The sequence below is a fragment of the Hippopotamus amphibius genome, chromosome 7 (genome assembly GCF_030028045.1).
Source record: "Hippopotamus amphibius kiboko isolate mHipAmp2 chromosome 7, mHipAmp2.hap2, whole genome shotgun sequence".
In the NCBI taxonomy this organism is placed as follows: domain Eukaryota; kingdom Metazoa; phylum Chordata; class Mammalia; order Artiodactyla; family Hippopotamidae; genus Hippopotamus; species Hippopotamus amphibius.
The window spans coordinates 89073706-89099077 of NC_080192.1; the positions used below are offsets into that span (position 1 = coordinate 89073706).

Genomic DNA, 25372 nt, shown 5'->3' on the forward strand with positions numbered 1-25372 from the left:
GTGGGCTCAGAGCTGCCTCTAGGGAACTATTTCCTTGTGTTTCCAAACATGACACTGCTCTCCATCTTGCTGTCATGCCTGATGTGTTAGTCACTAAGTCTGGGTTGCCGTTTTGAGTAACAAGTGACCCTGCCCCATGCTCCAGCCTCCTCCCCAAGGAAGGACAGTGAATTCAAAGGCTTGCATTGTAAGGCCTAACATTTCACTTATTGCCATGACATTTTTTGACCCTTACAGGACCCCAAAAGCTTAACAGTGAGTTCTCCAGCTCTCACCAGATATGTCCCCTGTCCTGGCTGGTTCCCCTTAACTGGACCAGCTGCACTCCACCCAGTTTTCAACCTACTGAGTTCCACTAACCTGCCAGTCTGGAAGCTATTCAAACAAGCCAATCACATCCTCCTGCAGGAACCAGGGACACACTATCCTCTTGTTGCTACAAAGTCTGCTTCCCACAGCCCTGGGTGGATCCCTCTGCTCCTGGGTGTAACTCTTGCGTGGCCCCACGTGGTATGCAGTGTCCTCCTCCGGGCTGTGACTAGTAAACTGCCATGAGTCTTATCTGCCCAGTGTCAGATGTCATGTGTTTGGCCATCTTGTTCTATTTGGGGCAGGAGATACCTCCCTCACTGCTATGGACTGACTGAATGCATCCCCTCACAATTCATATGTTAAAACCCAAATCCCCAGTGGGATGCTATTAGGAGATGGGGCCTTTAGGAGGTACTTAAATCACCAGAGTGGCGGCCTCATGGTGGGATTAGTGCCCTTATAGGAAGAGACATGAGAGCTTGCCTCTCTCTGTCTGCTCTCTGCCCTGTGAGTTTACAATGAGAAGACAGCCATCTGCAAACCAGGAAGAGAGCCCTCACCAGGAACTGAGTCTGCCAGCATCCTGATCTTGGATTTCCCAGCCTCCAGAACTGTGAGAAAGGAATTTCTCTTGCGTAAGCCTCTTAGTCTGTAATGTTTCTGTTATAGCAGCCTGAATTGATTAAGACACTCACCACTGGGGTACATAGGAAGTGATAAGAACCAGACTGGCTTGGGAATCTCTGGTTTGTTCTGACGTGAAGGGATGAGTGGGACTATCTGAACATTTGTCTGGGAAAGAATGTGAACCTGGAAATACCCAGGGACTGAGGCAGTTAACAAAGAGACGTCACGCTGGAAGGCCCTGAGTTAGAAAAAGTCTGGAGGGGCCGCCACGGGACACCTGCGGAAACTAGGAATATGCAGAAGCTGTGAGGCAGAGAAGCAAAGCACGTGAGGCATACGTGTGGCAGAGAAAAGAAAACGGTGCGGAGGAGAGTAGGTGAGACACAGGGGAGGGCAGCAGAGGGCAGGCCCAGGAGCCCGGCTGCTGAGGTCCCGGGGCCACCTTGGCTGCATCGCAGCCCTCCTGACACCCCCAGGTCCCGTGCACGTGTAGCCTGCCCCCACGCCCCTGCCCGTTGCTTTTCCTCCAAACCGAGGGAGCCGGAGCCGGTGAGGACGTATTTTTATTTGGAGGTTGCGCCCCACCCTGTAACCAGCCAGCGTAGCATTGCCAGGCCTTCTTCCTTCCAGGAAGCTGGGATGGCTGTTGCTCTGCCTTGTCTCGTGACCTTGAGTCGCTTACCCCCACAGGCAGGCTTACTTCTCCAGGGAGGTCACCACATGGGTACCCGCCCTTCTGCTGCCAACGGGTCCTTACCCAAGACGTCCAGCATTGACAGCACTTTAGTCCTGTCTCAGGTAAGGGGTGGACGTCATACGTACTTAACCCCTCAGGTCATGGACACCATAATATTTCTAAAGAAATTCCAGGATTTTTTCTGTTATTAGCTGGAAAGCTGGGAGCCAAGGGTGGGTGAGAATTTTGTCTCATCCAGTTTGTGTATTTATTTTACTGCAGGCTTTTTTTTCTCATTCTGCAGGCTAACAGTGATTGACATGCCCTCTCTTAATGCTCCAATGAAAATGCTCTTGAAAAATCTATATTATTGTATTTGTAGGCAGCATATAGAAGGGTCTTGTTTTTGTATCCATTCAGCCAGTCTGTGTCTTTTGGTTGGAGCATTTAACCCATCTACATTTAAAGTGATTATTGACATGTGTGTTCCAATGACCATTTTCTTCATTGTTTTGGGTTTGTATTTGTAGGTGTTTTCCTTTTCTTGTGTTTCCTACTTAGAGAAGTTCCTTTAGCACTTGTTGTAAGGCTGGTTTGGTGGTGCTGAATTCTCTGAACTTTTGCTTGTCTGGAAAGCTTTTGATTTCTCCCTCAAATCTGAATGAGATTCTTGCTGGGTAGAGTATTCTTGGCTGTAGGTTTCTCTCTTTCAGGACTTTCAGTATATCCTGCCATTCCCTTCTGGCCTGCAGAGTTTCTGTAGAAAGGTCAGCTGTTATCCTGATGAGTTTTCCCTTATATGTTGTTTGTTGCTTTTCTCTTGCTGCTTTTAATATTTTTTCTTTGTGTTTAATTGTTGTTAGTTTGATTAATATGTGCCTTGGTGTATTTCTCCTTGGGTTTATTCTGTATGGGACTCTCTGTGCTTCTTGGACTTGGTTCATTATTTCCTTTCCCATGTTGGGGAAGTTTTCCACTAGAACCTCTTCAAATATTTTCTCAGACCCTTTCTTGTTTTCTTCTTCTTCTGGGATGCCTATAATTCGAATGTTGGTACGCTTAATGTTATCACTGAGGTCTCTGAGACTGTCTTCTAATCTTTTTATTCTTTTTTCTTTTTCTTGCTCTGTGGTGTTTATTTCCCCCATTCTATCTTCCAACTCACTTATTCGTTCTTCTGCCTCAGTCATTCTGCTGGTTATAGCATCTAGAGTATTTTTAATTTCAGTTATTTTGTTATCCATTGCTGTTTGTTTTTCTGAGTTCTTATGAACTGTTTCTTGTACTTTCTCTATTTTGTTATCGAGATTTTGTATCATTTTTACTATCATTACTCTAAATTCTTTTTCAGGCATTTTTCCTATTTCCTCCTCATTTATTTGGTCTTGTGGGTTTTTTTCCTGCTCCTTTGCCTGCATGGGGTTTCTTTGTTTCCTCATGGTTGTCCAAACTTTTGGGGTTGCTTGTCCTGGCGATAGAGGTGTTTATAGAAGAGTGTCCAAGCCTCAGACTAATGTCCAAGTATTGGATTAAATGAATATTAAGTCTAGGAAACACATACATGTATAAGACACACAATTACTGAATCCGTTAGGACATAAGGCTCTAGAAAGACCTGACAGAACCCCAGTGTGCTATCAGATATTCAAAGAGAAACCCATCAGAAATTGACAACTGAAGCAGAACAAATCAGAGACAAAAGCAAAAGCAAACAAGCAAACAAATAACACCTTACACATATAAACATTAATCCAGGGAGAATTTGTAAGCTAGGATCAAATATAGAAAAGAGCCAGAGTACCACCAGAGAGAATGGAGATTCTCAGAATGTAATTAGACAACTGTACTAAGAACTAAGATAAAGACAAAAGCCTAATATTAAATACCAAGGCAGTGCGTCATCTGGAGAAAAGAGCAAGGAGTCTGAGCAAACCGATAGTGTTGCTTATAAGTATGTTAAGATAAAATAAACTTAAAATGGCTGGAAGAAAGGGGAACAGAAGAGCGTAATATGGTTGGAAATATGCAAATAAAAAGAAAGGAATAGAAATGTATAAAAGATAGGGATGAAAGGAAAGTATGAGAGATATATTGTCCGTACTACCAAAAACTTAGCGGCTATATCGGGCTCCCCGCAGTCCTTTCTGGTGTCCGAGGCCGTCTGCTGGTGTTCAGCTGGTTCTCTGTGGGAATTACTGCGTCCTTCCATGTATTCCCAATGCATCTGTGGAGAGGGATGCACTCCATGTCTCACTACTTCGCCGCCATCTTTTCTCTATCCTATATTTTTGTATTTGAATACAAAGAAGAGGAGAAAAAAATGTTTGACTCACTCTTACTGATTGACTGATCCCAGCTCTTGTGCACAGGTACATGCTGTAATATTTTATTTTTCTGTTTTGTGATTTATTTGTCTATGTATCATCTATCTATCATCTATCTATCTATCTATCTATCTATCTATCTATCATCTATCTATCTATCATCTATCTATCTATCTATACCTATCTATCATCATCTATCTATATCTATCATCTATATGTATCATCTATCTATATCTATCATCTATCTATCTATCATCTATCTATCATCTATCATCTATCTATCTCTATCTTCCTTCTTTCCTCCCTCCCCTCTCCTCCCCTCCGCCCTCCTTCCCTACCTTCCTCCCTTCCTTCCCTCCTTCCTCCCTTCCTTCCACCCTTCCTTCTTCCTTCCTTCCTTCCTTCCTTTCTTTTTTTGTCTCTCTCTCACATCATGCCACGAAGCTGTCTCTCCAGCCCTGCCCCTGGCTGCCTCTGCTTTGGCACTGATGCCAGGCAGACTCTCCCCAGGGGTGATCCGGCTAGCTCCAAGCTCAGAACCTCATAGCTCTGTAACTTCAGAGAAGAGAACTTCCTTTTTCCAATAGTTTCAACAAAACCCCAGCATTGGGTCGCATGCTTAACGCTGGAGCAGTAATGGAGGCCAGGGAGATGGGTTATGTTGATAGAGCCATAGGCTTAATCCTGAGAATTGGGTACGGGCTCAGCTTCACCCCTGCCAGGAGACTGAGCATGAGGGCAGGCTGGTTCTCAAGACTAATCCTAGGAGAGAAGCCTGAAGGAGGCAGACTCAGTTCACAGCTGCCCAGGACCCTGCTTGCAACTGTGGGTCTCTCCTTTCCATCAAGATTGCGGGGTCAGCCACTCCCAGCTGATCGCCCTGCATGGTCAAGGGTTGATATGGACAATCAAAAACTTCTGGGGTGTCTGAAGCTGAGGATCTGCCTCTCTAGGAGCAGACAGGGACAACTAATGTGTCAGAGGTCCCGACCAACGCGTGGCTCTGGTGTTACTGTGCAAGATGTCCATCTGATTTTTCCTGGCCAGAGAGCAGAGAAATCTCTCGGCAAGGATGTAGCAACCTCCTGGTGCTTCTTTCCTGCTGGCAGATGATGTTCTTGTGGGAGAAATAAGAGCTGGGAGCCTGGAGTGGGGAGGGAATTGGGCACGGGGAAGGGGTGAGGGGAAGAGTCCTGCTGATCAGGCCTAGAGCACTGTGCCCCCTCCTGGCCCAGACTCCGCCCTTCCAGTTGAGCAAGGTTCCCCAGAGTTCTGTTTTTGAGGCGCCCTCAGCTTCTCAGGCCCAGGAGGAAACAGCTCCTGAGTGGGCTGACATGGGCCCTTCCTGTATGTGGGGAAACAGAAACCAAGGCAGGCCCTTTCTTTTCTGCTGCCACCCCTGGGCGTCTTACAGGCCTCTTGGAGGGGGGTACATCTGGCAGCTCCCTTTCCTCGCGGACACTCCTGGGGTCTCAGGCAGAGCTGTTGACTGACTTCACATTTTCCTGTGTCCTCTCCTCTCTGCTCACCTTTCAACTGCCAGGAGGTGGATGGTGGCTCTGCGTTCTACACCCTCCCCCCACCCCCATACATAAACACACACACACACACACACACACACACACACACACATACACATATACACACATGCATGCACACACACACATACCTACACACACCACATGCACACACACATGCACATACGCATATACACACACACCACACACACGCACACACCACACACACATGCACACACACATACACATATACACACACCACACACACATGCACACACCACACACATACACACAAATGCACACACACACACATACGCACACACACACCACACACACACACACACACATGCACACACACACACACACACCCCGCCTTGGCATCAGGACCTGGGTGTAGGCGAGCACTCCCCTCCTCACCCTGCAGACGAGCTGTGTGCCCGGCTGGCTGTGGCTGTGTCGACAGTGGCCGTTCACAACACAGGCTCCTGCTGGACCCGAGCTGATCTTCCACTGGGTCAAAGGAAAAGGCATGTTCAGTGTGGCTTCTCCATCATGAAAGCCCAGCAGCAGGCTTCTTGGATGGTGCTCAGGGCCTGTGAGAGGCTGACTCCAGCATTTGGGAAAATGCCCTGGGAATAGGATGTAGGGACTGAAGGTGAAAATGGGAAAAAATAACACGATTTGAAAGGAACAAGCCATTTGCAACGTAACTGACATCTTGCAAATGGGCTGCTGGTGAGATAGGGTACAAATACATAATTAGATTTTTATGAGTTAAATGTGGTCCATTTCGGTAAGGGTATAACTATCTGAAGTGATGGGGGACCAAGGAGCGAGAATCTGCCGTCATCCTCAGAACCGACTTCGGGAGGGCTGCCTTGACCAGCCAGTGCGGGGTATTGATTCTGTCCAGCTGGTCACCCCCACGGGGGGTGGGGACTTGGGGCTGCACAGCTCCATTGGGATGCCTCACTCCCAGGTTTCGGCCCACAGGCAGCAGGAACCCCCTGAAGCAGTGTTTGTTCCTCTTGGGAGTTACAGGTGTCATCATAAAGCAGCACATTGGCTTATCCAGCAGTCTCTTCTGAGTTAGTCCCAAACCTGATCAACTCAGGGGAGCACAGATCCAATCAGCTAGAGGTGAGATCTTGGATCAAGTTGGGTCTTATTTGGTGTTTTCTGACATCACTTCTGACACCAGATGTGTACTGTTTTCTGAAAACAACTAATTCTCTGACATCGGCTGAGTATCCTACAATTCAATTCAATTCTGATGCTCACCCCTGGAGTTAGCGCAGACCCCACAGGTTAGGGGCTCAGTCCCACGAGACCGCCCCAAATTCAGATGCCATGTGCAAGCAGGGTCTCCAGGCAGCCACACTTCTGCCCAGCCAGCTGCAAATCTGGGGGACCCCATGACCCCTCTCAGGTCGATAATTCACTAGGATGACTCACAGAACTCAGGAAAACACTGTACTTACTATTACAGTTTATGATGAAGGCTACATATGAAGAGCCACATGAAGAGGTACAGAGGGCAAGGTCCAGAAGGACCCCGCACACGGGAGCCTCTGTTCCCATGGAGCTGGGGTGCAACACCCTTCTGATATGTGGGGGTGTTCACCAGCCATGAAACTTCTTGAAAACACCTTGAATCTCTCTTGCTGTTTATAAGCTTTTATAACCCAATAAGAGAGGTGAGGGTTTAGTCTTTCTGAGACTGCCTGCGTCCAGAAGCTGTCTAGGGGTCTATTCTCAGTCCCCTCATTACCATAAACTCAAGTGTAGTTGAAAAGGGTTTATTTTGAATAACAAAAGACGCTTCTGTTGCTCAGAAAATTCCAAGGGTTCTAGGAGCTCTGTTCTAGGGACTGAGACAGAGACCAAATATATTTTTTATTCTACTGTAATCCCTTTCCTGTCATGCCAGCTATGAGGTTCTGAGTGAGCAGAGAGTCACCTCAGCCTTTCCTTTGATCTGCAAACATCCGCTACACTGACCCAGCCTCCTCCCTTACCTGACCTCCTGTTACTTAAGAGGGTCTGGGGCTGGGATTAAGAGTCAGCTATGGTTGCAGTGGTTAAGAATCTGCCTGCCAATGCAGGGGACACGGGTTCTATCCTTGGTCCAGGAAGATCCCACATGCCGCGGAGCAACTAAGCCCATGCGCCACAACTACTGAGCCCACACACCTCAACTACTGAAGCCTGCACACTCTAGGGCCCACCTGCCACAAATACTGAGCCCACATGCTGCAACTACTGAAGCATACCTAGAACCTGTGCTCTGCAACAAGAGGAGCCACCACAATGAGAAGCCCGCGCACCACAATAAAGAGTAGCCCCTGCTAACCGCAACTAGAGAAAAGCCTGCATGCAGCAGCAAAGACCCAACGCAGCAAAAAAAAAAAAGAGTCAGCCATGGGTCACAAGGATGTTTTCCTGCAAAGCTGAAAAGGAACCCCTGACCCCCTCCAAAGTAGCCGGTGAAACGTATCTCTGACTTTGCGGCAGAGGCTAGTGTTTGGGGCTATACTGTCGTGTGGAGGTGGGGAGGATGGACCTGAGGGGAGGACAGAGGCTGGTGCTGAGGGAAGAGGGAGACTGGGGGGTGGGTGCAGACTGGCGCCTGGAAGCCTTGAGGGGAAGAGCCCAGATGGGGTGCTTCTGCAGAGTCAGCACAGAGGGAGGCAGAGCTTGTCAGCAGTGACTCAGGAGCATATAAATTCGGGTGTCGCAGCTTCATTTCCCACCACTGCTGGCCCACAGCACAGCCTTTGGGAGCCCGAGGCAGGGAGCAGTCCTGGAGGATGCAGGAAGTGGAGACGAGAGGTGACGAGGTCCACTTCTGCACAGACAACCAGAGTGTCTCCCTCTGCTCCCGAGGTGAGAAAACTGGGGCTTCAGCCTTCAGCACGCTGGGCCCCAGCCCTCCACCATCTTTCTCAGCTCCTGCCCAGTAGGCTCACCTTCCAGAATAAGCAGTCAGGGCGGAAGGTGGCACAGGCTAGGACAGAGAGCCGGCAGCCCACACCCCGTCTCCGCATGAGATCTCTCCAGACCCTTTTCCTTGGTCATGGCAACCTGGCAAGAGGAAGAGAGTGAACTATGAATTCAGGGGGACCTGGTTTTGAACCCCACCTCTGCACACTGGGCTGGCCCCGTGAGGCCTCAGGGGCTCCGGGCTGCTGTCTCTCCCCCTCTGAGTGGGTTTCCCTGTATACTCAGGCCCCAGACTCCCAGGCACAGCCCTTCTTAGGACACCCACAGGAGGGCTTTCTGATCCAGCCGAGGGAGGCTCCAGGACTGAGCCCCGTCAGTTTGCGGTGGCAGCAGCCCCCAAGGCTGTGAGTCTTGCTCTGGTCAGGTTCCATGGAGCAAGGCTGGCCCTGGGGCGCTGAGGTCAGGGTTCCTGCTGTGTCCCTCCCTCCCTCGGCTCCCTCCCTCCTTTCTGCTTTCATTCAAGCAACACCTTTGTTGTCCTCCTCCACTGCGCCAGGTTCTTTGCCCTGTGCGCATCCTCCAGGCTCTGGGTTGTGGTCTTCTCTTAGCCTTTGTGCTGCTACCGCAGCCTCCATGAGCGCTAGTGCACGTTTCTAAGCACTCGCTGCGCTTCCCCAAGGTAAGCCTGGCAAGTGTTCTCAGCCCCATCAGACAGGCTAGGAGAGTGAGCCCGAGGGGCTGAGCCCGTCCCACCTGCACAGCACAGTCTCCTCCTGGACCCTGGCTTCTCTCCTGCAGGGTTGGACCCCGTGGCAGTGGCTCCTGCAGCCCCTAAGATGCCGAGGCGTTTGCAGGCCACCCTGGCCTTTGTGGCTGTGACCGTGGTCTCCTCTCTTGTGGCTCTTATCATTGTGGGTAAGCTCCTAGGTGACCCGAACTCCACTGACTCTCTCTTCTTCCTGCATAAAGGCCCCAAAGAGCCCCAGGTGCACCCCCTCTACTTCCAGGAGGATCCCTCCACCTCCAGTCCCAGGCCCAAATCAGAGCTTTCCTGGGACCTGACCAACTCCCGTTCAAGCGGAGCCTCCCGAGAGATGAGGCCCGTGAGGGGAACTCTGAGGGGTCGTTGGTGCCGTCTCCCCCCACCGCCTTCTGGAATCCTGACTGGGTGGGCTGGCCTGTTCCCCCAGGCTCAGTCCTGAGGGATTGTGCTGACCCGGGAATGGGGAATCTCAGCTCTACAGCACCCAAGACCTGCACTGGAGGAAGACGCCTCCTTCCAAGAGCTGTGGGGAGACAACAGTACTGAGCAGTTCCATGAGGAATCCGACCGTAAGTAGTCACAGTGGGGGTGGGGTGGGGGTGGGAGGGAGCCGGGGTCCTGGATGCCCAGACCCTTAGGACACGCTTCTCCCCGATACCCTCAGATCCCTGAATGGGTTCCACGCTCCTCACAGACAGGCATTATCCTTCTTTTTTTTAAATGGCTTTTTGAGGTATAATTGGCACATAGTAAAGTCTGCACATTTGAAGCATAAAGCTGGTAAGTTCTGATGTGTGTATAAACGCACCAGACAGCATCACAATCAAGATAAGGAACATATTCCCTATCCTCCCCGCAAAGCTCACTTGTGTCCTTTGTCATCCTCCCTCTCACCTCCTCCCTTTGTTCCCAGGCGACCACTGACCTGCTTGCTATAATACAGATTACTTGGCTTTTTCTAGAAGAGTCTAGAGTACGTACTCTTTTTTTTTAAAGAGAACAAATAAACATTTATTTACATTTTTAGAAACTCAAGATTCTCTATCAAAAGGTTTTTGTTTTTTAAGCTCTTTATTGGACTATAATTGCTTACGTACTCTTTTCTTTTGACCTTTTTCAGTCATATGATTTGTGAATATTTTCTTTTAGTCTATGGGTTGTCTTTTTATTTTCTTAACAAGATTAAAAAGATTTTTGTAAATTTATTTTTGGCTGCATTGGGTCTTCATTGCTACAGGTGGGCTTTCTGTAGTTGTGGTGAGTGGGGGCTACTCTTTGTTGTGGTGAGCTGGCTTCTCAGTGTGGTGGCTTCTCTTGTTGCAGAGCATGGGCTCTAGGCACTCGGGAGTCAGTAGCTGTGGCACGTGGGCTCAGTAGTTGTGGCTCGCGGGCTCTAGAGCACAGGTTCAGCAGTTGTGGCACACAGGCTTAGTTGCTCCAAGACATGTGGGATCTTCCCGGACCATGGATCAAACCGTGCCCCCTGCATTGGCAGGCGGGTTCCTAACCACTGCACCACCAGGGAAGCCCCCAAGATTTAAATTTTGATAAAGTCTAATTTATGTCTTTTTTATTTCTTTTATGGGTTCTCTTTTTGGTCTTGTATCTAAGAAATCTTTGCCTATACCAAGGTCACAAAGACATTCTCCTATGTTTCCTTCTGGAAATTTTAGAGTTTAGGGGTTTTACATTTTGATCTATGGTTGATTTTGAGTTAATTTTTTGAATAATGATGCAAAGTAATGGATTGAAGTTCATTTTTTCTTTTTGCATATGGGTATGCAATTGTTCCAGCACCATTTGTTGAAAAAGTTATCCTTTCTCCTTTGTATCTTTGTTGGAAATCAATTGTCCAAATATGTGTGGATTGTCTATTCTGTTCCATTGATCTAAGGCCCTCCTGGTCTTACCTCAGCACAGTAGTTGAGGTCTCACACATCTATACAGGCAGGGCTTTAGAAATAGGGCAAGAAGCCTCCAGAAGGGTCCTTGCCTACTTGGGTTCTTCTCCCTATTCCTGAAAGGAGGCAGAACTAGGAGCCTCACACCATGAATGTCTGAGCTTACGTCCTAGCTCATGAGGCTCACAGGGTGTGCGAGTAGAACCAGAGACAACTGTAGCTGGGTTTGCTGGGAAAGACCATGCAGATGGAAGGGGCTACAGAGTTTCCTTGAGTGACCCCAATGACCAAGGCCTTTCGCTCAGGTCTCCCATATCCTCAAATGGTTCTATAGGGACCCTTGCCCTATGTGACATTGGCGGTGCCAGCCCTTTAAAAGGCCATTGCAGCTCAGGGTTCAGTGTTGTTTGAAGGACTTTCACCATAGCCCTGGGCATTGAGCAGAATGCTTCCTCCATGGGTACCTATTTTATTTTGTTTCTGTTTTTATCTCCCCATAGATTTGTAATCAGAAAATTTCTACATTTGTGGCCTACATGTTTTTTAGGAAGTAACAATTGTGAATCAAGAGGCTTCATGCTTGGTGTACAAATAGAGTGTGGGACTAAACATGGGCTTTATTCATACCTATTTTCTTTACCATAATGACCCGTCTAATGGTGAAATTTCAGTGGAATTAAACATCAACAGCTCTCAATGATATAATGTTAATTGCAAATTCAATTACAATGGCAAAATAATCAGTAGGCAAATATTTCAATCCTTCGGCTCCCCAGTTCACGTGGAATAACTAAGTAGGCCTTTATTTCGTTTTTGGGTGTACATTCTCAGATGGCCCATTCCCAGGGTCTGGGTGGTTACAGGTTGCTTGAGGAGAACTCAGGGTTGTGCCATAGACATTTCCTTTGGAAATTTTAAGAACAGTTGGTTGGCCTATGTAATGAATGCTTCCCTATGTAATGGGCCTCCTTGGCTGCCTTCTCCATTTCCTCCCTCCAGATCCCCACCACCTTTGTAAGGTGGCAGAGCTGCAAGAGACTATCCAGATGTTTAAAGGACATGTGGAGAATTCCAGCACCTGGAGTATGGAGATCCAGATGTTGACATGCAGAGTGGACAATGTCAGTTCTCAGATCCAGCTGCTCAGTGGTCACCTGGAAAGTGCCAGTACTGACATCCAGATGGTCAAAGGCATCCTAAAGAATGCCAGCGCCTTGAGTTTCCAGACCCAGATGTTAAGGAATTCCTTGCGGGGGACCACTTCTGAGATCCAGAAGCTCAAGGGAGATCTGGAAGAGGCAAATGCTTCACGTTCCCAGATCCAGAGTTTCTTAGAAAGCAGTTTAGGAAACACTAGCGTTGAGCTCCATATGTTAAGCAGAGGCTTAGAAAATGCCAACACGGAAATCCAGGTGTTGAAGGCTGAGTTAGAAATGGCAAATGCTCAGCTCCGATGGGCAAACAGTAGTTTAAAGAATGTTAATGCCCAGATCTATGTTTTGAGAGGCAATCTGGATAGTATCAATCATTTAAGGGCCCAGCAGAAAGTTTTAAGAAGTAGTTTGGAAGGTGCTACTGCTGAGATGCAGAAGCTAAAGGAAAGTCTGCAAAATACAGATGCTTCAAACTCCCAGACCCAGACCTTTATGAAAGGCAGTTTAGATAACAACAGTGCTGAGATTCAGATATTAAGAGGTCATTTGGAAAGGGCTGGTGATGAGATTCACTTGTTAAAAAGAGATTTGGAAACTGTCACTGCCCAGACCCAAACAGCAAATGGTCTCCTGGAGCAGACAGATGCTCAGATGCGAGTGTTAAAAACAGAGCTGGAAAGCACTGTTGCCTTAAGTTCCAAGATCCAGGAGTTCAATGGTATTTTGAGAAAAGCCAACCAAGAGATACAGACCCTAAAACAAGGAATGAAGGATGCTGTGGACTTAAATTCCAAGACCCAGATGTTAGAGGGAAATCTGCAGGAGGCCAGGGCCGAGATCCAGAGGTTAAAAGAGGATTTGGAGAATACCAAAGCACTGACTTCAAAAATCCAGGAGGAGCAGAGTAGACTGAAGACTCTCCAAGGAGCCTCTGCTTCTCAGGAGCAGCTCCAGAGGACCCAAAGTAAGTTGGAAGGAGGGGGCTGAGGAGGGTAGAGTCTCTTGGGAGGGTAGAGTCTCCTTTCCCTTCAGCTTTTTGCTTACTTCAACATGCACCCTGCTGGGAAGGAGTGTGGGTGCTGGAGAAGGGCTGGACCCAACAAAGGGCGGCATAATCTCTGCTTATCATCTGACCTGAGTGACAAAACAAACATCTGGGAAACAAGACCTGGTGGAGGTGTGTAGTAGGGACAGAGTGTGCTAGCGGGACCAAACAACCTTATTTCCGACTTCCTGCTAACCTAGATGCTGTGATTTTTCTCAAGATGTTCACCTTCTCTGAGCTTCACTTTTCTCATCTGTGAAGTGGGAGCAATAATATTTGCTTCACAGTGAGGATCAAATGAGTTAACGCATATAAAGCATTTAGCAAAGTACCCAGCATTCTTGCATTCATCTGACAAAAAATTTTTGAGGCCCTAGGACATGTCAAGAGCATAAAGATGAACAAGAGGTGATGCCTACCTTTGAAGCTTGCAAGCGGGTGGAACAGCCTTGCAAAAAAAGGCATAAGAGGCGCTATGTTGGGAGCAGGTCTAAAAACTGGGGATGGGAGGAGCAAAAAGAAGGAAAAGAGGGATCCTCTCGGGACTGATGTCCTCTGGTTGTAGATGAGGATCTTCCAAACGGGGAGGAAATCTTCTGGGGGAGAAAGGATTAAAAGATGCTTCGATGGGAATTTGGCCCTTGAACGGAGTCCTGAAGGACCAGTAGGTGTTTGTCAAACAGATAGGATAAGGGAACAGCAGGTCACAGGATGGAGATGAACCATGAGGTTCAAGAAACTTTGGGCACTTCTGTCTGACTGGACTGTGGCCAAGGGGGCAGTTGATAAGGTGCAGGGTGAAAAGACAGCAGGCAGGGGCCAGAGTGGTGGCTTTCAAACTGTTTTGAGTGTAACCACAGCATGAAATTCATTTTGCATTGTGACCAGGTGTAATTATGTGTGACACACACGCACGCGCATGCACACACACATATTTCAAAAAGCAAAACTTGTACCACATGAATGCACTCTGATATTTTATAATCTATTCTCCAGAAAACCCCGTAACGTCAACACAACCCTTTAGTGGGTTGATGATTGTGGTTGGAAACACACAAGAGGCAGAAAGAAAGAAAAAGAGGCAGATCTGGAGAGACACCAGCTAGATGTGGAAGGTCTCTGAGCTTGGGTTTCTTTTCCTTTTTTTCTTTTTTTAAATATTTTTAAATCAAAAAATTTTATTTATTTATTTGGCTGCATCAGATCTCCGTTGCGGCATGCAGGATCTTTAGTTGAGCATGCGAACTCTTAGTTTTGGCATGTGGGTCTAGTTCCCTGACCAGGGATCGAAGCCAGGCCCCCTGCATTGGGAGTGCAGAGTGCTAGCTACTGGACCACCAGGGAAGTCCCTGAGCTGGGGTTTCATCCTTCAGGAAACGAGGATCTATCGAAGGGCTTCAAGGAGGCTGGCTAGACGGCTCTCCAGACTGAGATAGGGAATAAGAGGAAGACAAGCAGCCAGATTTGGACATGCTGAGTCTGAGATGCTTTGGGGGTATTCAAGTGGCCGTCACCTGTCTGGAGTGTAGGAGAGGGGCCCTGCTGCAGACAGAGATGTGGGAGCCCTGGGTATGCTGGTTCTGGTTGTGGCAGTGGGAGTGGGTAGTTTGCATGAGACAAAATGCTTCACGAGAAGGAGGCTGAGGGTGGAAACAGGAAGTCAACCTTTAGGTGGCAAGAAGTGAAAGAGGTTTTTGAAGTCAGTCTCAGAGGCAGGAGGAGAAATGGGAGATGTACAGCTGGGGAGGCCAAGGAAGGAGAGCATTTCAAGAAGGGAGTGGCTAGTTTTGGCAAATGTCTAAGAGAGGCCAGGTAAAAAAACCAATAAGCATACACTAATGCCAGGCAATTAGTAAGTCATTGGAATAAAGTTTCAGTGGAGAGTTGTATGTGGCCTGGAGGCCAGACGAAGGTCACTGGAGTGTGAATGAGAGATCAGGTGCCCACATCATTCAAGGGCCTTGACTGAGAAGAGGAGAGAGATGAGGCTGAGGTGAGGCGGATGGAAGGCTAGAAGGAGCGATTAAAAAACAACCTGTATCATTCATACTAATATTGCAAAACTTACATATTAATTATAGACAATGTGGCAAATATTGAAAAAGATAAAGAGAATATGAAAACTTGTATTTCCATAAAAATGTCTATTTTTAAAGTAAGAACTGACTGCTAATATTTTGGTGAACTTCCTTGAGAGGGTTTTTCTATATTAGGATAGGCTTGATCTGAGGGTGAGAAAAAGGCACCAGCAAAGAGGTGCCAGAGAGAGTGGGAGTGGGTGTTGGGGAGACAGTGTTGGATGGCGGCGGCGGGGGGAGAGAGAGAGAGAGAGAGGAGAGAATGAAATGAACAGCTGAGTGTTTGGCCTGCCAGGGCTGGGACAGTACTTGAACCTCTGAGCCTGGGAGGGGAGGAGGTGTGGAAGCAGATGTTCACCCAGGTTTGCAGATGTGGGTACATGAAAATGAGGGAGCTGATATTTAGTGGTGTCTCTGTGTGGTAGGAGTCCCTGGTTGAGGGTGAGAGAAGAGGGAGGGAGCTGTGAGGGAGGGGGCCGTTTGGAGCATCTGCTGAAAAGATGGAGCTGACAAAAGAGGGGCTTGGCAAACAGCACTGAGGACCCACTCTGCTATTTTGCTCTGTCCCCATCTGTCAGAAGCCTGGAAGTCTTCTCTTCTTAATGCCTCTCCTATGCCCACCCTTGCTCTCCTCCTAACTCCCTCCTATGTCTTGCTACTGCTTTGATACGGACCATGTTTCTCCACCCTGGGGACACATTGGAATTACCCAATGAGCTTTAAAAAAGTGATACCTGGAACCCACCTCCAGAACTCTGATTTTTCTTTGGGGAGGGAGGTTGTTCTGGGATGCAGCCCAGACATCCGAGTTGTGGTGTGGTTTTTTTTGTTTTTTTTTTAGAGTGTAAAATTTGTTATTTTTTTTCTTATTAGTAATGTATATATGACAGTCCCAATCTCTCAATTCATTCCCCCCCAACCCTCCCTGCTTTCCCCACTTGGTGTCCATATGTTTGTTTCCTACATCTGTGTCTCTATTTCTGCCTTGCAAACCGGGTGATTTGTACCATTTTTCTATATTCCTCATATATGTGTTAATATACGATATTTGTATTTCTCTTTCTGACTCACTTCACTCTGTATGGCAGTCCCTAGGTCCATCCATGTCTCTACAAATGTCCCAGTTTCATTGCTTTTTACAGCTGAGTAATATTCCCTTGTATATATGTACCACATCTTTTTTATCCATTCACCTGTTGATGGACATTTAGGTTGCTTCCATGTCCTGGCCATTGTAAATAGTGCTGCAATGAACATTGGAGTGCATGTGTCTTTTTGAATTATGGTGTTCTCCAGGTATATGCCCAGCAGTGGGATTGCTGGGTCATATGGTAACTCCATTTTTAGTTTTGCAAGGAACCTCATACTGTTCTCCATAGTGGCTGCACCAATTTACATTCCCACCAACAGTGCAAGAGCATTTCCTTTTCTCCACACCCTCTCCAGCAGTTACTGTTTGTCGATTTTCTGATGATGCCCATTCTAACCGGTGTGAGGTGATACCTAATTGTAGTTTTGATTTGCCTTTCTCTAATAATTAGTGATGTTGAGCAGCTTTTCATGTACCACTTGGCCATCCATATGTCTTCTTTGGAGAAATGCCTATTTAGGTCTTCTGCCCATGTTTTGATTGGGTTGTTTGTTTTTTTGATATTGAGCTGGATGAACTGTTTATATATTTTAGAGATTAATCCTTTGTCTGTTGATTCATTTGCAAATATTTTCTCCCATTCTGAGGGCTGTCTTTCCGTCTTGCTTATCATTTCCTTTGCTGTGCAGAAGCTTTGAAGTTTTATTAGGTCCAACTTATTCCTTTTTGTTTTTATTTCCATTACTCTAGGGGGTGGATCAAAAAAGATCTTGCCATGATTTATGTTGAAGAGTGTTCTTCCTATGTTTTCCTCTAGGAGTTTTATAGTGTCTGGCCTCACATTTAGGTCTTTAATCCATTTTGAGTTTATTTTTGTGTATGGTGTTAGGGAGTGTTCTAATTTCCTTCTTTTACATGTAGCTGTCCAGTTTTCCCAGCACCACTTATTGAAGAGGCTGCCTTTTCTCCATTGCATATCCTTCGGGCATCAGAGTTTTTTTAAAAGCTCCCTAGGTGGTTCTAATGGGCAGTCAGGGCTAAGAACCATTAGTTTAACTTTTTCTTAAAGGGCCAAGCAGTTGATATTTTGGGCTTTTGGCTGAACAGTCTCTGTTGCAACATGCTGTTGTAATGATAAAGCCAAAGACCTAAAGGGTGCTGCTGTGTTCCAATAAAACTTTATTTATAAAAAGAAGCTGCTGGCAGGCAGTAGGTTGCCAATCCTCGGTTTAGATCGCTGTTTCTCAGACTTTGGAGTGTGTCAGAATCAGCTGGAGAGTTTGTTAAAATGCAGATTGTCAAAAAACAATTTTGGATTCAGCTGGCCTGGGGTGAGTCTGAGAACTGGCGTTTCTACCAAGTTCCCAGGTGTTGATGCTACTGGTCCTGGGCCCACACTTTGAAAACCCCTGGTTTACACACTCGCCATCTATTATTCAGACATTGCAGATGTGTTGTAATTGGTGTCTCTGGCCCGATTAAGATTGCCTCCTTCCTGTTGAGCATCCACACCCACACGAAGTTGACATTTTTACAGTGCAAATCTGAGCATATCATGATCCTTCTGAAAACCCTTCAGGGCTTCCCACTGCTCATGGGAAAAAAACCCCAAACTCCTTCACATGAGATGTGTGATTCTGTGCTGGGGAACCTGTCCGTATTCACCTCCCACTCCTTGTGGTCTGACCATACCAAGTACTTGAACAGATCAGGCTATGCCGTGCTGTTTCACACCTTCGTGCTTTTGTGACCACTCTTTCCCCTGCCTGGAATGCTCTCCTTGGCACCACCTGTCTGGTGCACTCTTCCTCAGTCTTTTAAGGCTCAGCTCAAGTGACCTCTCTCCTAGGGTGTCCTTCCTGAGCCCCGCTTCCAGGCCAGGTGAAATAGATCACACCCTCTTTTGTGCCTCTAACAAGCAATGGTTTTCAATCAATGCATTTTCAACACTTTTTTAAACATCTATCTCATTTGCTAGACAGTAATTTCCTTGAGGGCATGAATCATGTCTTACTGATTTCTCTATAACAGTCCCTGATTCATAGAAGTTAAGGAATGTTGGACAAAAGAATAGATGAATGAATAAGTGAGTCTGTGGGTTTTTTTAATTAATTAAGTAATTAATTTAATTTATTGGCTGTGTTGGGTCTTCGTTGCTGCACACAGGCTTTCTCTAGTTGCTGCGAGTGGGGGTTACTCTTCATTGTGGTGTGTGGGCTCCTCATTGTAGTGGGTGGCTTCTCTAGTTGCGGAGCACAGGCTCTAGGCGCGTGGGCTTCAATAGTTGCGGCACGTGGGCTCAATAGTTGTGGCGCACGGGCTTAGTCGTTCTGCGGCATGTGGGATCTTCCCTGAGCAGAGCTCGAACCCACGTCGCCTGCATTGGCAGGCGGGTTCTTAACCGCTGCGCCACCGGGGAAGCCCAGCAAGTCTGTTCTGGCACCACGTCAAGCAGCTGTGGAAAGGATGATGTGAAAGAACAGAGTCAGGACAGGGAGGGGTGGGACAGCTGAGCGAATCAGGGCTGGTGCCCATGGGATGTGCTGTCAGCGTCTGAAACTGTGAGACCAGCGGATGAAAAGATCCCACATGCGGTCTTGGGTGTAGGCAGCTGAAGCGGATGGAGATGAAGTCAAGGAGATGAGGGAAACTACGGGATGGCTGTGAACTCTCCCAGGGAACTGGCAGGGACTGAGGTGCAGAGGACTGTCAGGTGATAGCAATGAGTGGTGAAAGAGCTAGAAAGCAGGAGCTTTGAAAGAGCATTGCTGGGTAGCAGAGCTCTTTGGATACCCCTGGGGCGATGGAGCCAGGTGTCCCCAGCTGCTGCCCCCTGGTGTGTTGGGTAGTGAGCTGGGGGCGCCCTGTAGTACCGGGCATCAAGCATTGCATGGGCTTGTGACCCTCAGTGTTCAGTCCCTGGGCAGATCAGGATCCTCAGCCAGCTTCTGGTTCTCTCTCCTCCCCCGCCTTTGCTGCAGATCAACTCCTCAGGCTGATTCTGGAAGGCTGGAAGTCCTACGATGGGAGCTTGTATTACTTTTCTGATGCCAGGAAGACTTGGCAGGCGGCTGAGGAGTTCTGTGTGTCCCAGGGAGCTCACCTGGCCTCGGTGACCTCTGAGGAGGAGCAGGTCAGAGCTGTGGGCTTGGGGTGGTGCCCCTGGGGCTGATGTGGGATCGGGGACTTTGGTGCTTTGGCCTTCCCCCTCTTGGAGTGGGCATGGCAGAAAGCTTCATGTCTCCTCTGTCAGTCAGGGAGCTAACATTTATTGAATTCTGGTGAGCATCTTGCTTGGAGGTACAAGCCCTGACAGCAAAGCCCAATGCCCACGGTGAATGAAGGAGACACCCAGAGGAGTCAGCAGAGAGGAAGGGCAGAGGGAGGGGGCACAAGGTGACTGCCCTTAATGTGTTGGGTGCATGCTTCCCTCCCCATTGCCTCATTTTCCTCTCAGGCTTCCTCTCTAGTTGTCAATCTTGATTTTAATGTCAGTTCATCTAAAGGCTACAGAAGGCCCGTGAGCAGAAGACGCAGGCTTCTTGGGAAAGCCAGACACACATGAATTTGAGGACCACCAAAGGCAATAGAGCTCCAGAGGGGCTCATATGCCAACAATTCTTATCAGAAGTTACCAGGGTTACTGACAAGGGCCCGTTGTAGGTGTGGTCACATTTAACTTACAGACTCACCCATCCCTGGTGAGTCTCCCGAGACTGTTCTTGTCTGTCTGTCAAAGGACACACTATTTTGTAAAACAGGTCTTCTTAGAAAACCATGACCAGGTCTGTCTTTGTCCCAAGAAGGCCACACTCCTCATCAGGTCAACATGGGAGAAGCTGGACTTCCCCAGGTGACCTGGTTGCTGCCCTAGATCTGGAAAACCAAGAAACGCTAGGGAGGGGGCCCAGCTCCTGAAGAGTGGGCTTCAGGCCCCTGGGACCAGGGAGGGTGCGGCTTGGCTTCCTCTTCCACGCGGCCTGGTGAACCAGCACCTCAATGATGTCACAGGACTCTGCTTTTTCTCCACAGGCGTTTCTGGTACAGTTCACAAGGGACTCGTACCACTGGATCGGCCTCACTGACAGAGGTTCAGAGGGCTCCTGGCGCTGGGCAGACGGCACACCATACAACAGTGCCAGGAGCAGAGCGTGAGTTCAGCCACGGTCTAGTGCCGTTGCAGGCACTGTCTTGGGCAGGTCTGGCTAGAGACTCTGTACTGTGTGTGTCCCTGCCCATGAAGTGTTAATGTCCTGTGTGATATGTGTGTGTGATGTGTGTGTGTGATGTCTGTGTGTGATGTGTGTATGTGTGTGTGTGGTGTGTATGTGTGTGTGTGGTGTGTGTGTGATGTGTGTGTGTGGTGTGTGATGTGTGTGTGTGATGTGTGTGTGGTGTGTGTGTGATGTGTGTGTGGTGTGTGTGATGTGTGGGTGACGTGTGTGTGTGGTGTGTGTGTGTGTGGCCTGTGTGTGACATGCGTGTGTGATGTGTGTGTGGTGTGTGTATATGTGTGTGGTGTGTGTGATGTGTGTGTGGTGTGTGTGTGGTGTGTGTGTGATGTGTGTGTGTGGTGTGTGTGATGTGTGTGTGGTGTGTATGTGTGTGTGTGGTGTGTGTGTGATGTGTGTGTGTGGTGTGTGTGATGTGTGTGTGGTGTGTATGTGTGTGTGTGGTGTGTGTGTGATGTGTGTGTGGTATGTGTGATGTGTGTGTGGTGTGTGTGTGACGTGTGTGTGATGTGTGTGTGTGTGGCATGTGTGTGATGTGTGTGTGACGTGTGTGTGTGGTGTGTGTGTGATGTGTGTGTGACGTGTGTGTGTGGCATGTGTGTGATGTGTGTGCGATGTGTGTGTGTGGCATGTGTGTGATGTGTGTGTGGTGTGTGTGATGTGTGTGTGGTGTGTGTATGATGTGTGTGGTGTGTGTGTGGCATGTGTGTGATGTGTGTGATGTGTGCGTGTGGTGTGTGTGACGTGTGTGTGTGGTGTGTGTGTGATGTGTGTGTGGCGTGTGTGGTGTGTGTGTGGTGTGTGTGTGATGTGTGTGGTGTGTGTGTGGTGTGTGATGTGTGTGTGTGGTGTGTGATGTGTGTGTGTGGTGTGTGTGTGGCGTGTGTGGTGTGTGTGTGGTGTGTGTGTGGTGTGTGTGTGATGTGTGTGCAGTGTGTGTGTGATGTGTGTGTGGCGTGTGTGGTGTGTGTGTGGTGTGTGTGTGATGTGTGTGGTGTGTGTGTGGTGTGTGATGTGTGTGTGTGGTGTGTGTGTGGTGTGTGTGGTGTGTGTGTGGTGTGTGTGGCATGTGTGTGGTGTGTGCGTGGTGTGTGTGTGATGTGTGTGGTGTGTGTGTGATGTGTGTGGTGTGTGTGTCTGATGTGTGTGTGTGGCATGTGTGTGACGTGTGTGTGTGGTGTGTGTGTGATGTGTGTGATGTGTGTGTGATGTGTGTGTGTGGTGTGTGTGTGATGTGTGTGTGTGGCGTGTGTGTGATGTGTGTGTGATGTGTGTGTGATGTGTGTGTGGTGTGTGTGTGGTGTGTGTGGCGTGTGTGTGATGTGTGTGATGTGTGTGTGGTGTGTGTGTGGCGTGTGTGTGATGTGTGTGTGGTGTGTGTGGTGTGTGTGTGGCGTGTGTGTGATGTGTGTGATGTGTGTGTGGTGTGTGTGGCGTGTGTGTGGCATGTGTGTGGTGTGTGTGGCGTGTGTGTGGCGTGTGTGTGGTGTGTGTGTGGTGTGTGTGTGGTGTGTGTGATATGTGTGTGGTGTGTGTGTGATGTGTGTATGTGGTGTGTGTGTGACGTGTGTGTGGTGTGTGTGTGATGTGTGTGTGTGTGGCGTGTGTGTGATGTGTGTGTGGTGTGTGTGGTGTGTGTGTGATGTGTGTATGGTGTGTGTGGCGTGTGTGTGGTGTGTGTGTGATGTGTGTACGATGTGGGTGGTGTGTGGATGGTGTGTGTGTATACCAGCATAGCTGTGATCCTCACCTGGAAGCTGCCTCAGGGGCATCAGAACAACACAGGTCCAGGGGCTGGCAGGCAGCCTGTGAGTGGGTCTCGCTGTTTTGTTGCGTCTTGTTTGTTTTTGCCTATCCTGTACCCTACCACTTAGGCCCGGTCCCAAGGAGACGTGCCCCCTTCTGCAGGCATCTGAATATGAATTCTGGGCTGGGGACTTGCAGCTTTAGACACCTTCCCTTCCCTCCATTCTCAGTAACGAAGGACAAGCTCAGCGGAGCCATCCTCAGGGCACCACTGGCCCCATCATGGGGCTACTGGGGGACTAGGCACCTGTGTTACTTCAGATGCTCATGCCGCAGCAGGGAGGAGGGACACTTCCTTCATCCACTGGAATAAAGGCCTCTCGTTTCCAGGTTTTGGGACAACAATCAGCCGGACAACTGGCGACACAAGAATGGGCACACGGAAGACTGTGTCCACCTCCAGCTGAAATGGAATGACATGCACTGTGTTGCCCTCTACCCCTGGGTCTGCAAGAGGCCTGTGGACCTGATGTAGCCAGAGGGCAGACGGAGCCGCTTCTCCAAGACGCCTTCAGAGCCTCTGAACTCACCTTGTTCTCTGGGGCCTTCCGTTTGGCCTTTGTGTCTCCTGCCCTGTCCTTTCGAAAAAAATCTTCCCAACATGTTTACTTCATGTGATCCAGTGTGATGAGCATCTCCTCAAGGCAAGAGCCTTGTTGTGCCTCTGTATCCCCCTTGGCAACTGCATGGGCCTGTCAGACAGCAGGTCCTCAATAAATACTCGGATGAATGAAAGTTTGGACTTGTCTCTGTGACAGCCGCCAGGCTCGCTTCTCCCTGCCTTGGTTCTCCTTCCCTCAGGGTCCCTTCTGTCCTGAAACAAGCATATCTCTGTTTAAGGACTTTATAGCTAGGAATTCTCAGTTGGTTTGTTGAAAACAGCAGAGGTTTAACACAAACTGCAGGGACTTGGAAGGGATACAAATTCCCAGGAAGTCATAGCCACCCCAGGTGTTCTCTGCACTTTCTTTGTAGGAGATGGGGCCAGAGCTGGGTGCTTCCAGCCCTTTAAATCACTCCCGAAGCTCATTTCTCTCAGGTGGCAGGCTCTATCTTGTCTTCCGACTGCTAACCCCCAGAGCCATTTCTCTGACTCTTCTCGTCCCCGTTCACCCTTCCAGGGACTCAGCTTTCTGCCAGCTCCACTGAGAATGAGAGTTTATAGAGCAGGTGTTTTTTGCCTCAAATACTGGAATCCCATCCTAGGCCTACCCAGGGAAACCTATGCAAATTTCTGGAGCTCTTTCTCTGCATGACTCCCCTTTATGCTCTGCTTCCCAATTCTAGAATGCTCAGTCTCCCCAAACTCCCATCCTTCTCTCCTCAGCTTAGTGAGACTGCCACGCCCTGTGTGGCATCCTCCCCCCTGCACTGTGTTCTGGAAAGATCCTCCAGCAAGAAACCCAGGGGGCTCTTAGGCTCATCCAGACAGATCTTGGTTTTGCTCTGCCTGTTATCTGATGTCTGAAAGCAATAGTTTCATGTATTTTGTCCAGTTTTCTGGTTGCTAAGAGTAGAAGGGCTGGTCCAGTGATTCCGTCATGACCAGAATTAGAAATCTGTTCTATCTTTTATGATATTATTGGCTGAACTGGACTTTAACCAATTTGTGTTCATTTTTTCCTTTTGGCTTTTCCTTTGGCCTTTTCTTGTATGACTTCTTAGCTTTTCATTAATCTTAGAAACTCCTCCTCTATCCCAGGATTGAAATAACACTTTGCTATATTTCTTCTAGTACTTTTATAATTTTATTTTTACATTTACATTACTAAGCCATCTGGAATTTATTTTTGAGAATATCATGAGGTAGAATCCACTTTATCTCAAATATCATTATATCATAACCCGTTTTTCTCTTGTTTGAAAAGCCAACTTTTACAGCAGAAATTAAACACAACATTGGAAATCAACTATAAAAGTTTTTTAAAAAGCCAACTTTCTCAAATACTAAATTCACCAGTTTCTTTCTTTTAAAATTGAAGTATAGTTGATTTACATATTGTGTTATTTTCAGGTGTACAGAAAAGTGATTCAGTTACATATGTTTATATATATTTATATTTCATATTATTTTCCATTATGGGTTATTACAGGATATTGGATATAGTTCCCTGTGCTATATAGTAAATCCTTGTTGCTTATTTGTTTTATGTATAGTAGTTTGTATCTGCTAACCCCATACTCCTAGTTTATCCTTCCCTGCCACCCTTTCCCCTAGGTAAACATAGGTTTGTTTTCTATGTCTGTGAGTCTGTTTCTGTTTTGTATATAGATTCATTTGTATTCTTTTTTTAGATTCCACATGTAAGTGATATCATATAATATTTGTCTTTCTCTAGTTGACTTACTTCACTAAGTATAATAATATTCTCTAAGTCCATCTATGTTGTTGCAAATGGCAATATTTCATTCTTTTTTACAGCTGAGTAATACTCCATTATATATATATATATATATATATATATATATATATATATACCACATCTTAAGCCAATCATCTGTTGATGAGTACTTACAAGTTTCTTGATTACATTTCCATGAGCGCTCTTCTTCCTTTATGAGAACCACAGCACAATGTATTGTATAGTTTTACAATACATTTTGTTATCCAGTAGGGCAAGTTCCCCCTTTAACTTTTTCAAAAATTTTTAGATCTGTTTGTAGGTGGGGCTTGGTGATTCGTGGATTTCACTAAAGGGGATAAGGTAGTTAGCTGGATTTTTCACTGGAAGCATCCCTGCATTGTCTCAGTTAATCCAATGGCTGTGGAAGGTTCCTCAGAAAGGAATTCTCCAAATATCTGGGAAATAGAAGCTCAACTACCAGCATTTTACAGGCCCCAGAGGGGAAAGGGGACCAGGCATCTCACTGTTTGGTATAGAGATGGCTCCTGAGTTCCCCTGC

The 25372-nt window shown here is 47.6% G+C and overlaps 1 protein-coding gene across 1 annotated transcript; it reads left to right on the forward strand.

Annotated features, from left to right (window-relative positions):
• The first annotated feature begins 8142 nt into the window (after window positions 1-8142).
• Window positions 8143-23191, forward strand: CLEC4F (C-type lectin domain family 4 member F). The gene is made up of 7 exons (XM_057742461.1): window positions 8143-8342; window positions 9198-9314; window positions 9636-9731; window positions 12063-13181; window positions 19412-19563; window positions 20463-20581; window positions 22799-23191. Exons 1-7 carry the CDS (start codon window positions 8267-8269, stop codon window positions 22941-22943), a joined length of 1824 nt encoding a protein of 607 aa, XP_057598444.1. The 5' UTR covers window positions 8143-8266; the 3' UTR covers window positions 22944-23191.
• The last annotated feature ends 2181 nt before the right edge of the window (window positions 23192-25372 follow it).